This window comes from Neovison vison, chromosome 4 (assembly GCF_020171115.1).
Source record: "Neovison vison isolate M4711 chromosome 4, ASM_NN_V1, whole genome shotgun sequence".
Classification (NCBI taxonomy): Eukaryota; Metazoa; Chordata; class Mammalia; order Carnivora; family Mustelidae; genus Neogale; species Neogale vison.
Window position 1 is genome coordinate 188,980,165 of NC_058094.1, and position 16,588 is coordinate 188,996,752.

At 37.9% G+C, this 16,588-nt stretch overlaps 1 protein-coding gene across 3 annotated transcripts in view; it reads right to left on the reverse strand.

Annotated features, from left to right (window-relative positions):
- Nucleotides 1-4,684: 4,684 nt before the first annotated feature.
- Nucleotides 4,685-16,588, reverse strand: part of DPY19L1 (dpy-19 like C-mannosyltransferase 1) — a 94,916-nt gene continuing 83,012 nt past the window's right edge. The window contains exons 18-23 of one of the 3 annotated variants that reach the window (XM_044246353.1): nt 16,392-16,511; nt 14,822-14,996; nt 13,979-14,078; nt 12,708-12,833; nt 7,314-7,487; nt 4,685-5,939 (exon numbers count right to left, since the gene is read on the reverse strand). In XM_044246353.1, coding sequence (XP_044102288.1) covers nt 7,331-7,487; nt 12,708-12,833; nt 13,979-14,078; nt 14,822-14,996; nt 16,392-16,511 — 678 coding nt within the window. In that variant the 3' untranslated portion in view covers nt 4,685-5,939; nt 7,314-7,330. Of the gene's footprint in view, nt 7,488-12,707; nt 12,834-13,978; nt 14,079-14,821; nt 14,997-16,391; nt 16,512-16,588 lie in introns of all 3 variants that reach the window. The other 2 variants (XM_044246352.1, XM_044246351.1) reach the window with 2 other exon arrangements.

The following is a 16,588-nucleotide window of genomic DNA, read 5'->3' on the forward strand; positions in this document are numbered from 1 at the left end:
CTTTCATGGGATGGGAAAAGGGGATGCTGCTATCCTTTGTCTATATTTCTGACATAGATAATTGAATTCATTTTTAGTTTAATGTGCATTTTAGACTAAATGGGGGAAAAGTATACTTCTAGACATTCTTTAATTATACTGCACAAGCTGTTTGTGGTATATAATTGTTGTTTTTTTTTCCTCAAAATTTTTTCAGTTTTTTGATCATGGATTACTTAAAACTTTTTGTATTAATTTCTAACTTAAGGGGTTTTCCATCATGAATTTGTTTTCAAAGTGCTATTTGGTTCCACATATGATCAATTTTTTTTTTTTTTGGACAAGTATTGAGCACTCATCTATGTCAGGTATTGTTCTTGGTGCTTGTGTTACATCCCTGAACAAAAATTCATGCCTTTCTGGAGTTCACATTCTATTGTCAATTCTTGGAAACGTCCCACATGCTTACCTGAAATGTGTATTCTTCCCTTGTTTGGTGCAGTTGTTTTAAGTATGGTCATTAAATCAAAATTCCTTTTCTTATTACTTGAATTATGTATATCCTTACTGACATTTCTTGCCTGCTTATTATACCAATTTCTAAGAGAGGTAGGTTAAAATTTTCTGGTGAGTTTGTGAATTCATCTATTTCTTCCTTTTTTAATTACCACCATAGGAGGCATATCCTGTTGAAAGACAAGAAAACTGATTCTCAAAATGAGAAATATATCTTATCTCACAAAGTTTGTGAAAATGGAGCCAGGATTCCAATTTAGTTGTCTCAATTATGACAATATTATGTCACTGTCATGTTTTGTTTAATATCCTCATACAGCAACAACACATCAATCACTCCCCATATGGGGGGAATTTCCTCTATTATACTTTAACCAAATTCCTAGAGTTCTCTGCTTCCCGGACAGCAACAAATCTTAAGCCACACAACCTAAACCAGGACAGTGAGTCCTCCCTCTGTCTTTGTCATATTGCTTTTTAAAAATAGTTCTCTGGTGACTAGTCACGTCTGAATGTATCAAAATACCTGGCCAGAATATGTCTTGAGGTTAATTTTTGTTTTGCTCTTTGTCGAGGATATCCTTTCTCCTTTATATGATATTAATCTCATCTAAAAGTACTCTGAATATCCTTATTATTTCATTTCCACCTCTAGAATATATAATTTTCCATTTCTTTTAGTTCAAATAAATAATTTTTAGTGCTATATGGAATTTGCTGCATTGTTGAATGAAGTATGATTTATTTGTTGAAAGAATTTATTGTTGAATTCAATTTGTATGAATATATTTGTTGAAGTTGAATGAAGTATAATTTATTTCAAAAACATTAAGCATAACTACATGCCAGGAACGGTGCTAGGAGGCACTGTAGGTTCAGAACATAGTTAGATAGTAAGAGAGAAGTCCAGGACGCAATGCAGTACAAAAAGTCTTGTTATATGTGTGGAATATAGGGGTTATAGGAGCATGGGCAGTGGGGGCAGGTCACTCAGCCAACGTGTAGTCTGTCCAGGGAAGGTTTCATGAAGGAGCTGACACTTGAGCTGCATCTTGAAGTGAAATACAGTCCGGGAAAAAAGAAAAAACTGTCTGGGAAGAGAAGAAACACAGTTCTCCACACTAATATTAAATGGACAGTGATTTTTAAAGAAAATTTGTTTTAATTTTTTGCCATTATATTCCCATTTCTCACTGACACTCTACACAGGGTTTATGAATATGAGACATCTACTCCATGGCGGGATCTCTAACTGAACACAGCATTCTTTCCACAGCATCGAGTCTACTCAACACGAGGTTCCATGATTGATAAAGTAGAAATAGTCCGTCATCCTTTATAAAGGAAAGTATATATGAGAGAAACTTGCTGACCATTTCTGATTGGATTGGGTGGAGGAAATGTGGAAAGGGTGGATCCAGAGGTGAGGCAGGGAGGCCAGGTTCTAAAATATCACTTGGGCAGTTTTAAAAGTCCCAAATCATAGGCCACACTCTAGACTGATTCAGTCCCAAACTCTGGGGGAGGGAGGAAAATATTCTGTATTTCCGAAGCTCTCCAAGTAATTTCCAATGTGCAGCAAGTTTGAGAATGACTGCCATAAGGGGTCTTTGTCAGAAAAAGTCTAATTCATTATAGATTTAAAGGGCTGGAAGAATTACCAAATTGCACTTCCTGGAGATTATTATTTTAGGCCAAAAGGGAGGCCTCTGAACCTGGACTCTGGTCAATAAGCAGATACCAAAAGTGAAGACCTGAGGGGTCTGGCCAGTGAGCAGGGGATTGTCACCCAGAGGCAGAGCCAGAGATGTGAACTGTGTTGATAAAACAAAGCTGAAGAGTTGCCTTCGGGCATCTTTTCTTTTTTTTTTTTTTTTAAACTAGTTTTAGTGGCCTAAAGCCAACTCTACTTAAAAGTGGTCATTTCTAGCTTTCGTTTCTTTCAATGTTTTTAGAAATGGCTAAGTACAAAAGCTTTAAGGGCAATTGGCATCACAACTGAATGAGCTTAATTTCGCTACATTGAACTTTTTTTCAAGGTATTAAATTTGCATACAGAAAAAAGCCCAGGTACTTAAAAATCAATGAAATGATATTATGCTCAATTAAAAAGAACATGCCTGCGTAAACACAATACTTGGTAGTACTACCATTTATTTGAAAGTCATTTTGATAACATACTGCTTACTTAAAGTAAATAGAATTTGGGGTTAGAGATAATGGAGTACAGAAAACACTGCCTTGAAAGCAGAGCCAATGTCAATACCATCCTCATCTCTTTGCACAAATAGGAAAATCTACCTTTTACCTACACTACAATGACTCAAAATCTTAAGAGAAAAAGACTTCAACTTGTATGTTCACTCAGAATTTTTAAATCTCTTACGGAAGGAAAGGTTAAAGGAAAGAATTTTCAAGACCTTCCTATGCGTTAATGTCCTTTTCAACTCCAAATGTAGAACTGTATTTGCACTGATATAGTCCTGTGAAATAAAGACCAATTCAAGAATGTAATGAAGTTTAAAAGCAGCTTCTCTTTTCTCTGCACAGGGAACAATTTTACTGATTTAAATTAGAAACTCCTAGTTGTGGGGAAAGGAAAAGGGAAGGCAGAAGAGAGAAACAGGTGATCCGTGACTCAAAGCTTGTCTTTAGCTGCTCTCTAATAGAGGGAGAAGATTGAAGATTTCTGGGGCCAAACAAAGGTAATAAAGTGAAAAATGGAGTTTTAAAATCCACACACATCACTGAATTTATCCATTTTCTTCTAGATAAAGTAATTTTAAAAAAGGAAGTTCGATTGTAAAGGATTTCTCTCGTTTTTATTTCTGAACTGAAAAGAAAGTGTTTGAAGCCCAGTCTAGTTTACAGTTTCAAAGTATTTGAATGATCATAGCCACCTGCTCAGCAAACACCATGTAAATAAGCTTCTTTAACGTTCTGGTTAAAAAATACCTTATCTGGTCTTCGCTCCTCGCAAGTTCCACTGAGGCAATGCCCCCAAAAGACAAAGAGGGGACTCTACAAAATTCAGTTTCCAATAGAGGGACCCTGTAGCCCATCATGTGGGATAAATGCTGTCAAGAAGGGAACGCCCTCTAGAGGCCAGCCATCCACATAGTCTTGGAATCCATGAGAGCAGCGGCTCTCCTGTGGTCCCTGGACCAAGAGCATGATGAGCACTACTTGAGACATGGTTAGAAATGAAAACTCTTGGGACCCGTCTATTTAGGCCATTTGGGCTATCCTAGAAACAACAAAAATTTGTTTCTCACAATTCTAGAGACTGAAAGTCCAAGATCAAGGTGCCAGCTGATTCAGTGTCTGGTGAGAGTCCTTTTCCTGATTCATAAATGGACCTTGTAGTTTTAACTTCACAGCATGGATGGTCCAAGGGAGCATGCTTGGGATTCTTTCATATGGGCACTATCCTATTAGTGAGGGCTTTACCCTCATGACCTAATCACCTCCCAAATGTCCCATCTCTGAATACAATCACCTTGGGGGTTAGGATATCAACATATGAATTGTTGGGGGACATATTCAGACTACCCCACCACCTGAAGAGAACTGAATCAGAAGCCTCTGTGGTGGGGGGCAGTGACCTGGGTTTTAACAAACCCTCCAGGTGACTCTGAGGCACACTGAATTTGAGAACCACTAAACTAGAAACGCTTCACTCCCAAAGAGCTCAGAGAAGGAAGGTGTCACTGTGTAAAGGAATTAATTATACAGGCATGAACTAAGCTAAACTGTCTTTCCTCCAAGCAGATAAATAAGTAGATAAACGAAGCTGATGCTTCTATCAAGCAAAAACATGAAGATATAATTTAGGAAATATAGGACCACACTACAGTTTAATGTATGAGAAAAAGCTTTCAGTAACTCTAAAATTATCCCCAAACTATGACTTTAAAGGATAATTGTGTCCCTCGATATAAATGCTAAAGTAATGTAAATGTGTAATGGCATAAATATAGAAGAGTGTGGGTAACCCCAGTATCTACAGGGCCCCACTGAAGAGGACTAAGCAGTTTCATACACCCCACTGTTGGAACTCTTCCCCACCATTCAGGACTACAGCCTGCCACACACCAACTTCATGGTTATCTGACTACAGAATGACCCTGAACATAATTTTAAGGGTCAAAGTAGGTAGAAATGAAAATAACAAAATAAAGCCATGTTCTAGATTTTTCATGATCTTTTTTATTGAACATACATAGTACATGTAAAACTGGCATAAAATTCATAAAAATACGATACTTCCATGTGATATCACTTTATTCCTGATACAGCCTTTCACATTCTCCTTAATATCATTGTCCTATTTTAACACGATACTTTTTCTGCGAAGCATTTTTAAAGGCTTTTCTACGTACAGAAATACTGCCCCCACTTTGTTTTTTCATATGCCACAAGAGCTATTTTTACCACCTCCTTGCCCATCCTTACCTTCCTCATACTAAAGCAAAAAAATATTTTCAAATGCTAAAAATAAGTAGAATACTGAGCTTTAATACTGTTTTGTCATGTATATGGAAACTACTACTATTCTGTTCCCATAAAAGATCTTCTACAGCACCGGCTGCTACCAGATGGGACCAAGGCTGAGTATGCCGCGTAGCCCAAGGCCTCTGTTCTTAACTCACTGGCCTAAAATACACTCATAGCTCGCTGGTGTAGTTATGTTAATAAATACCGTTACAAAAGGGATTCTCATGGGGAGGGGAACAACCCGAATTGACCACTTTTAACTTTCCCGCCATATGAAACAGTCAAAACGGTATTTTAATGTTTTTCCTGTACAGAATTTCCAATCATTACACGTGACCTCATCAGGAAAGGAATGATTGGAGGGTGGGGAGAAAAGACAGTGACCTTAAAAGTACAATTTTTAAAAAACCGGCAGCGCTGCGTGTAGGTGACAGCCATGTCGGCGTGAACAGTGGCACAGAGAGCGGAGCGCGCTTCCCTCCCCCCGCCCACGACAACTCTCAGCCACCTCGGCCTCAAGTGCCCTCTTCCCATTTTTTCCAGATTGCTGCATCATTGCTCAAATTCTACTCCTAATCCACGACTCCCCAGCTGCTTCCCTATTTTCTGAAACTGGCAGAAGCCCAAGAAATAAAAGTCACACAGCGAGCGAGGCGGAGGGGGCTGGCACCTGAAGACACTGTCGGCAGCTCCCGCCGGAAGGAGGCTCCCCGGAAGCGGAAGCGCGGATTCTGGGGCGGGCTGGGGGCTGCCCACTCACCAGCCCAGGCTGTCCTTGCAGCTCTCTGCTCTAAGCAAGCTAGTGCTTCCCCCAGACCAGGCTTGTCCTTGGGCTCTGGTGAGAAGGCAGAAAGGGAACAGCTCTTCAGTGGCTCCCAGGAGTGGGCACCGGAAACCGTCCCTGAGGACTCAGGTCTCAAGGACAGTCCACAATGAGGTTAATCTGCCTGTGGTTAATAAAAAGAACACTGTATAATTAAATGTGTAGTCCATCAGAGTCATGGTTTGCTTAGAATTTAAAATCTTAAAACTTTCTCAGAACTATGAGGATTCACTGCTTTGAAGAATCTCATTTCACACAAATTAACTTCTAAGAAACAAAAATTCATACTAGGAATTCAGAGCAGGTTTGGGAATCTTTTAAAATAAATAAATAAGGAAAAAACGTAAAGAGGAAGGTTGAGTATATTTGTTCTTCATACTGAAATGATAGTTTTGGGGATCCAAATTATAACGTAAGGCTTAAGGCTTTGTCTTACTAAAGACAGGCAATTTAAAAAATAAAATATAAAAATTCCATTCATCTCTCATTATGGGTTTACTTTTTTGACAAAAATCAGTCATGTTTTATTGTATCTTAATAGTAAAAGAAAAACTACACATACTACAGTCTACTGTTCCACTGTAATTTGTGTTTACTCAAATACTAGTTTGCGGATCCATCATCATATTTGGGTCTTTCAAAATAGCTGTTCTTAAAACTACAATTAAACATGAAAAAATTTTACAGTGGTTTAAAGGTACTAAAATATAAACATCTGAGTAATACCAAAAATGAGAAAAATACACAATTGCCATTAATTTTTTTTAACCAAGAATAAGTACTTCCTAAGCAACTAAATGAGTAAATAACACTTATCTGACAAAGAATGCTGGGTGAGAAAGAGGGAGAAAGGAGAGCGAGAAGACATGCTAATGCCACAGGGTTGGTAATTACAGGAATTTGATCCTGACCACTAGATCCAAAAATCTGGATTAGTAATGGGCAGGAAATGCTTCATTAACAAGAGCAACAATAAACAAAAGAACATGAAGAAGTGAAACAGAGAACTCCACATAGCAAATACCCATGTCTGCCCCATCTACTCTTATGGAAGTTGTTGACAGGGGCCCGACATGACTGAGGAGCTTATGACAGTCACGGAGATGTCCAAATGACAAGAGGCAGAAAAGGAAGCAAGGGCCACTAAGAGTCCATACACTAAAATCAGCCCCTACAATGGTCAGAACTCATGATATTTTCATACCTTTCTTGTCATGACCCATCATATTTCTTACATAGGCAGCTTTGCTCACTCACTTTAGCACAAATATGTAAGTCAGGTACAAACATATACTCATTTGCATAGCAAATTTTAAGGGTTCATTGAAATAGTAACCAACTGATTAAGGTATAAGTATTTTTACAATCAGAACAACATTCGAATTGACCAAACAAAATGTTTTCTATTTGAAAACAGTTACCTATAAAAGTTTTTGGGATTTGAATTAAAAACAAGGCATGAGTTATTAGCAAAACATTAAAACCATTACTGATGTACTTCTCTGTGGGCAGCAGTCATTCTTCTATAACTTCTAAGACTTTGTAAACACTGTTCTGGAATACAGTGGTGAAGTGTGGCTTGGAATCCTTCACCAACAGGTTACATAAGGGAGGTTTCCCAGCATTAGCAGGATCTTCCACGTCCCAAATTTCAGGCATACTGCACCCAGGCCTAGAGAAATGAAGGTACAGATTAGAAATCAAAGTACATGAAGCAAAAGCACACTTTTTAGATTCCTGCCCCCATTTCGTTTTTTCTATGTAAATTAAGTTGGTTTAAAAAAATCCCATTATAGTTATTTATATTTATTTAAGCTGCCATAAATTCTCTTTAGAACAAGGTGAATACAGCAAAGTTGACTATAAAAAGACATACAAAAATACATGAATTCAGTTGGTGGGTTAAGAACCATTTTGCTTAAATTCTGCCTCAGCTACTTAACAAGAATGTGGCTTTGGATAGCTCATGCAGTCTCTCCCGACATTTGTCAAAAGGCGAATACCCATTATGTGGGTGTGTCATGAGGACTTACAGAGAGAGAGAGAGAGAGACTGTATCTAGCTAGTGCTGTGCCTGGCACATGGTAAGAGGTTAATATATTATACTGACTTAAAAATTCTAATTGGTAGATATGCTTAGGTCAATTTATGCAACTTCCCACTACTGTCTCCTAGAATGAGTCAATTTAAAGAAAATCCAGTGGTGTTCAGCTCACATCTTAGCTAAATGCACAATTAAATTTTAAAAGCAATATATTTTATAAAGAATAGCAGAAGTGAAATTGGTATTGTATGATATTTGTCCCAACAACTTCTGCAGATAATTGTAACATTTATTTTCAATCTAAAGCAGTATTCTAGATATAACTGTTGGCTTTCACTAGGGTTTACAAATGTCTTTTTTTTCCTTTTTTTTTTTTTGTTACATTGAAGATTTTTGTGTTCTTATATTCAAAATGTGACTCTTTTTTAAGGATGGTGATTTTTATGTCTCATATAAAGAAATCTTCCCTATCATGATATCATGAGAATATGCATTGTGCGTTCTTCTAATGAAAGTTTTAGAGTTCTGCTTTTCACAGACCTATAACTCATCTGAAATTATTTTTTCTGTATGGTGTGAAATAGAGCTTTAATTTTAATTTTTTCCATAGAGATAGCCCACAGCTCTACGTCCATTTATTAATTATTATTTATCAAATCCATCCTTGCCCACACCACTCAGTACCTGGTACAGTGCTTTGAATCTTTATTACCGGTTTTATAATGACCAGTGGAATAACTGATTCAGGCAAGAATCAAGACTGGATGCAAGAGCTAACTGGTGAAACGCTGTTGAGAAAGAGGACAAACACACAGCCTTAAGGATCTCCACAGATCTCTTACTAATTCTGAGGAGATCTGCCTCCTTAACAGACCAAGCAGTCAAACTTAAGCATCACCAATGATAGAACAAAGTGATCTCTACCTCCCCAAGTGACTTATGGACTGTAGACAACCCCTGTGGGGTAATTAATATTTTTGCCACAATTTGCTAAACTCAATCTAGTCATGCTGAAGGAATTAGACAAATCCAAACATGGAACATTCCTAGAAGACCACTGGCCTGAACTCTTTCAAAATATCAATGAAAACAAAAAAGGTGAAAGGGTGTTCACAATTTCTTATGGGCTATTTGAGAAATTAAAAAAAAAAGAAAAAGAAAAATGCAAAACACAGAAAATTACAAAGAATTGGCAATTGTTTATGTTTTGTCATGGTTGCTTCACTTTAAGAGAAAAAACCATTTCCAGCATGTCCTTTTTATTCCCAAAGGCAAGCTACTCCCCTGCTCTGCACCACAAGGCAAGCACCATGGCAGGAGTACATGTGTTCTTGTCTTCTTTTTTTTTTTTTTTTTTTCCTCCCAATTTATTTATTTTCAGAAAAACAGTATTCATTATTTTTTCACCACACCCAGTGCTCCATGCAAGCTGTGCCCTCTATAATACCCACCACCTGGTACCCCAACCTCCCACCCCCCCGCTATGGACTTTGAAGTTCTTGTCTTCTTAATAACGTCTCTAATTTAAAGGTAACTACCATTCCAAAACTGGCAAAATATAGGCCTATCAAAAAAAAAAAAATGAAAAGTCACTGTCACTTCCAATGCCATTTCTCAGAGGTGGCCTGTGTACACAATCTAGCACCCATTCTGCAACACCTTTTTAATCCAAGTTGACACATGTGCATACAAACGTAAGCATGGATTTATATACGTAGGTGCTCCCGGGTTGCTTTTACAAAAATGAGATTATTTTGGGACTCCTCACTTGGCAAGAAAATGTGGCCATTTTTCCACCTCAGCACCTAAATATCTGCTTCATTCTTTTTAATAGTTGCTAGTACTTCTATGTATTAATGAACTACTCTTTTATGGGTGGATATTCTGTTTCCCATTTTGCCATTGTAAAGTGATGCTGATATAAACTTCCTTGTGCTGGTATCCTTCTGCAAGCTAAACTTCTAGAAGCAGCACTATCACTACACCACAAGCCTATATAATTTTCACTTTGCCCCTGTCAGATTATCTCCCAGAAGGTTTTACTAATGAGTGTTCTCAAGAAGAGTGTAGAGGGCATTTTTTTGCACACTCTCCCTGACATCAGATTCTAAAACACTGAGCACTTATGATACTAAGACTGGGCTTGGGTTTTCTACCACTTAATTTCCTCACAGAGGCCGAGGCCCAGCTGTAAATATACTGCTGGCCATGAACGGTAGAGAGCACAACACCCCACAGAGAAAATGGCCTAGTTCCCGAGTTCACCTGCTTTCAGGAGAAATAAAAAGGCTAAGAGCAGCCTTTGTGAGCTCTTTCGGCCTAAGTGTAACACACTGTTGTCCTTATTGGAGTTTCCTGAAGCTCCCCCAGGAGCCAGCCAGCTACAGCTTTAAATAGCATCATGGAAAATGGGAATAATTTTCTTCTGAATTCATGTGTTTTAATTTTATGTCAACTCTATTACTGGAATTAATGAGAAAGAAAGCAGAGAACTAAGAATAAAACAGTAGTTAATTAAAAACCCATCTACAACTTGCATTTGAGTATATTTTCATACTTGTATTTGAAAACACGATATTAAGTATTTAAAGAACAATCACGCCACACCATTAAAGCCACTGGTACTGAGATCACATAAATATAGTGTCACCAATGTGCTAGGCACAGTTTAAGTGATAGATATATAGAAAGTCTCTCTTCCCTTTCCTCTCCTACTGAGTCCCCATTTGTTCCCCCTGTTCTGACACACTTTTCTGTTCCAGTAACCTACAGATGTCTCAGGCATAACTGACATGGACAGTGGGGGCCAAAGCATTAAAGATCCTAGTTCTGATAGAAAGTTCTGTCAAGAAACTCAGTTGTGCTACTGCACTAAATATTAGTCCTTCTTCCCTTTCAGTCCCCGGCTTGCTTCCCTGGCAGAACAGAAGGTACAGCTTGTGTTTTGTTTCAAGGTTTAAGCAAGTGCACCTGCCCAAGGTTTCCTGAGATTTATTATCAGTCTGGCTTAAATCCTGCTGTAGATGAAGTGTTTTTTTAGTTACTAAGGAAAACAGATTAGAGAAAGTCACTTCCTTAGCTTCCTCCTCTCCATTCCTGCTGGAAACACAACAGGGGCAAGTCAAGGTCCAGATGGGAAAATTGAGCACACACTCCCACCCCAGACTCAGTCTTAGGGCCCATAAGTGGGTGCTAAATGGAAATGATCTAAAGTCAGTGAATTCACTGCTGACCTTGTTTAGTGTACAAGATTTATTGCCAGATTTCCTAAGTTTGTCTTTCATCCCTTCTGGTATATAAAGCAGTGCTCTGCCCATCAGAACATGTGACCACTACAGTGAGGCCAATCCGAGGAGCTGCATCAACCTTTTAGAATATAAAGCGCCCAGCCTCTGCAATTCCCACATACTCAAAACACTATGCACCATCTAGAAAATGAAGACTCTTGAATCAAGACTCATCATTACCTTGGGGACAAAAAGGTCACAAAGCATTATTTTTATGTTCCAGTAACCTACAGGTGTCTCAGGCTGATCACTGAACTAGAGAGTGAAGCCCAAGGTGATAAAAGAAGATCCCAGTGTGGGTGGGAATCTCCAATCTACGTTCTCCTGATTGCAAATGTCAGCCCACCATTCACTTATATTATGATCTTCTCATAAAATTGTTATGAGAGATGCTTGTGACTTTTTTGTCCTAAGTTTATATAACCAAGTTAATTAAAAGTGAGAATATGAATTTTAAATATATTCTTCTGTTCATAAGGAACTAAAACATTTTCTGAATTACGACTCTAAGAACATTTTGTATAGATCCTGATTAAATTCAGTCACCTGGGACCCATTAATAGGAAAATCATTTAATAATCAACAATTTTGTGCGTTTCCTTGTGGGCAATGTGGACAGCTACTGTATCACAGAACGATTCTCACTCCTGAGTCAATATTTAATTATTTTGTCTTAACATCCTTGTGTATCACTGAAATACATGGTGAATAAGTATGATTAAGCCACAAATACAGCAACCACCAAAGGCCTTTGTTTACTTAAAGAGTAGTGAGAATTTTTAAAATAATAGTATTCCATAAAATACTCTTGATCTATAATGAAACTACTCATGCCTGTGCTCCTCGTGGAGCCAGTGCTGTGGTATTTTAATAGCAAGTTACTATCACTAGCTGTCTAGTCACCCAGGTGCAAGATTTCTAAACAGTCGACTTCAAAATTCATATTTGCTTTGAAGATCTTACTAACTTTTGCTATCCTCTGCTTAGTGGACTTCTGAGTGGAAATAGTTTTTAAAACTATAAACCCAAGAGAATGTGGGTCACGATAAAGTTAATGATTTCCCCCACTCAAATCAGATGTGGAACAGCAAGAAAGAAGGGTCGCTCTAAGGTGACGCTGGGAGGGGGGCTGTCCATCATAGTCACGGTGCAGAGTTGGGGCGCGCGACTCTCAGTTGCCTGCCTTACTTCCTTATAGTGAGACTCACCATTATTTGGTTGCAGACTCTGCAAGTATTTTTAAAAGAAAATACATCAAACTTTAAGTTAAAAGTTTCTAAAAATATCAAAGGCAAATATGAGCAATTTGGAAAATTGTCAGTCAGTACCAATATAATACCTTTAAGGTAGTGTATGCATGCAAATTATTATAAAAGAAACATTTGTAATGACTACAATGGAAAGAAATTCCAATTCAAATAATGATCTAAAAAGTTTTTTTCCACTTATACTGTGCTGAATGTTTCATATATCTCACACATATGAGGAAAGCACTTGTCAAAGACTGAATTAATTTTTCATGTCTTGTGAATATAAAATACTAACTATGTTGAATACTCACTTGGATCTTCTTATACACCAGGACTCTTCTAGAATGTAATAATTCACTTGTAACTTTATCAATTCCCGTTTCACTTCTTCGGCTGCTTTTCGACTATACATTGAGTAAACTATTTTCGTTCTGGCTCTTTAAAGAAAAATAATTGGGCAGAAGATTTTCAAAATTAAAAGGCTGCAATCAATCTATTTGGAAGAAAGCACTGAACAGAACAAGAAGAAAGACTCCACAGAAGAGTCATGTCAAGAGAATTCTTCACAGAATTCCTGCTTCGGGGCTTCGGGGAGGTCAAAAGAAAAAGCAGAAGCATAGCATAAGAGCCCTGGGAGAAGAGGTTTGGTTTAATGCATCTCTGCATCTCCAAACTTAGTCTTTCTGATTGCTTGCTTGCTTAGTTTTGTTCTGTATTCTCTGTGACCCTATCATACATGAGAAGATGGCGCGTTGTGTGCAGATGCACACAAACACGGCTACCAGACTATGTTAAGACTGCAATGCAGTCCCAACTTCGACAGCAGCCAGAACTGGCATTAATAGCTTTCCATTTTATTCCTAGATTGAGGAAACAAAAAACAAACTAAATTTATTCAACACAATTGTTCTGGAAATAAGCTTACTGAATTTAATTTTTAGTGAAAGATTTTTTATTTATAAAATAGAAGTTTCAGTGTTACACAAAAGAACAGATTAATAGGATTCACCCAATCACTTAGGAAATGAATAGCTTGACCTATGCCAGAAATTGCATGAAAATTAAATCTATGTCCTTTTCAAAGAGAACACAATACTCTAACTTATGAAAAGTATTAAGAATAAAAACCAAGATCATTCTAGTAGGCTATATGGGTAAAAATCAGAATAAAACCCTCTTTGAATGGGATTCCATTTCAACTGACTCCTCAGAATTCAAGAGAAATAGCCAAAAGGAAACCTTAATAAAGGCTAGCGGCTCATGAATCTTCTGGGGAGCTTAAGGACGGTGATGCCTAATAAGGGCCTTGACATCTTGCAGCCCTCTTGACCTGCAGAAGACAGACATGCTATGATTTCATTCTGCAGCCTAGTAGAGAACCCCAAAGGTTGTAGTTTTATTGCCCAATAAACAGTTTTATATCTGACTCAGCCCTCTTATTTCAGCATTGTTTTCTCCCCTAATGTTATAAATCCCTGTTCGCCACAGCCTTCTAAAAACACTCCTCATTATTTTACCAGTTTCCTCACTCAGGATCTATGTGAGAAATTTATTTTGGGTGATGTGAGAACTGTGTACTAACCTTAACCCTGCATCTTCATAGTGTGGATGGTTCACAACGGGCCGAAGCGCAGACAGCTTCACACTTGCCATGGTGGGCATGGCACCCGCAAACACTGCGTCTGCAAAGCAGCAAAGGCAGTCTCAGGAAGACACTCAGTGAGCGTTACAAGGTCTCCTTCTGGTCAACGTGGTCACTTCGCAGGTGAGAAATGGGAGGCCCAGCGAGGTTCACGACTTTAAAGATTCAGTGTAAGACCCAGACTGAAGTCAGCTGGCCGGTAAAATGGCTATCAGCCCCCTAGTTTGGGTAAGCCATTTCCTTTGGAAGTTAGAGCCTTCTCCTTTCATCAGTGAGGACTTCCAGGGTGTGGGTTTGCTTGCTTGTTTGTTTATTTTTGTAATGTCCTAGACATTTTTCCTTGCTCCAGGAAGCAGTGTTAGATGGACTAGGAAAGTTTTATAGCACCAAGAATTCTGGAAAATGATTTAAAGTGCTGTCATCTGATACTCAGATAACAATAAAATCTCCCTTGAATAAAATGTCATATTCCATGAGTTTATTTCAAGAAGGAATGTGCAGGACTAAGATTAAAAACTCTTTCGGAAAATAAGCACAAAAAAAATTATTGTAAATCATGCCACAGAAGTCTTTTTGGGAAAAAAAATTAGAATTTATGGGAAAAAAACAGAATAGATTACTAAAAAAATATAACATTTCTTTTGCAAACCATTTAAGTAAGATTGACATCTCTCTTTTTCTGAATAACTAGAAGCAGCACTGCTTACAAAAAGTAAGGTCATTGGAAGTAATGTGGGTTTAAGATTTTGCAGTGGTATATAAAACTATGGAGAAAACACATACCTGGTTTAGTACTGTATTTGATCCATTCTATAAGTTCTTCTTGTGGCAAATTGCTGAACTCCCCTACAATATTCCATTGGGTTTGCAGATTTGCTGAACCTTGTATTGACATTGCTGCTAATACAGCAAAAACAACAGCACCAGGATGTACTTTGCAAAAGAGCCATCCAAACAGCTGAAACCAAATGAAGACTATGTTGGTAACTGTTAGTACAAAGCAGCCTGCATCCAATCAACAAAAATTCCTGCCAGAGAAGAACACACTCTGGTAGAATCCCAGATAAAGAACTAATTATCCTGAGAGAAAGTTCTAGAAAAAATGACCAGAGGGATTAAAAGAATTTTGCCATTAGCCTTACACAGATGGGACATAATTTAAGAAGTAGTTCTCTCAATTTATTCTAATTCCAGGTTCAGGTAAAGCCAGGACCACCTCTGTAATTTGCCAGGCCCAACACAAAATGAAAATGTGGAGCCTCTTGTTCAAAAATTATTTAGAAGTTCAAAAGAACAAAAGAAGAGCATCCAAGTAGGTGTAGGGTCCTTCTGAGGGTGGGCCCTCATGTGTTTGCAGAGGTTCCACACCTGTGAAGCCTGTCTGGTGCAAGGTCCTCTATCTTCAGTCATGGTGCAGGTTGGGATTTAAGAGGCAAGGGTTCCCATCAACCTCATTTCCTGCCCCAGCCTGGAGGAGTCAGGAAGGAAGTCTTCATCCCTAGGTCAGGCCTCAGATAAGCAGTGCTTCTCTAATACAACACCACCATTCTGACTGGGAGTATTGAGGCTGGCTGATATTTTCATTTAAATAGTCCATACTCAATAACACTTTGTCCCTATCATTCTCTCCTTAATTTCTCTACATGTCTGTAGAACCAGTTTTTTGAGGGCATATTTGTTTTTTTGCTTTTTGATTTCTCTATTTACCATTCTACCCTCATCCCATGAACATGCTATAGATGCTTAGTAAATATTTGCTAAATTTAAGAGAAATGCTGCTGCTGCACCTTGGCTAATGGTCTGATGAAAAGGGGACACTGTGTAGAAGCATAAATCTGTGGATACAGAGCAAGGAGGCAGTTAGCCAGGAAAAATAAGTAGCAAATAACCAAAATGCCTTACACTAAATTTTAAAACGTCAAGTCAGGGATGTGCATACAAATGTATATACTCAAGTGAAAAAAAGGTTGTTAAAGCTTGATGCCGAAAAAGAACATCTATTTGAAAGTAAATGCAACTTGAAATCACTGGCTGGAATTCTTTGGGGTAGGAATATCAAAACAATAAAAAATTATTTCTACAATGGAGCTCTGTTTTCTATCAACATCTGGAGTAATCATTCATGAATTCAGCCTACACTACTTGACATTTATTGTATGCCAAACACTATTTTAGAATAAATGACCTTCTTTGGCCTTTGCCCTTTAGCAAAAATTAATACAAAACCATGAAGAACTTTCACTACAATAATTTAAAGACTTTTGAGTAACTCAATATTATTTTAAGGCCATTCAATAACAAAGGCTGGGGTAAAGTGATCATAGCAATTATAATTCCAACATAACCATCTTACCTGCCTTGAACAAATCAAGGAAGCCATAACACACATGTGTGGTGTCAAGAAGAGTTTTAGTCTCATAATTAAAATACCGAGGACTGTATATGCTAACAGTTGCAATGCATGATAAACTAGCTGAAAGAAAGAGAAAATATTTTTTCATTCCTACTATTTGTGAAATTTAATATATTGTTAAATAGATGAATATCCAG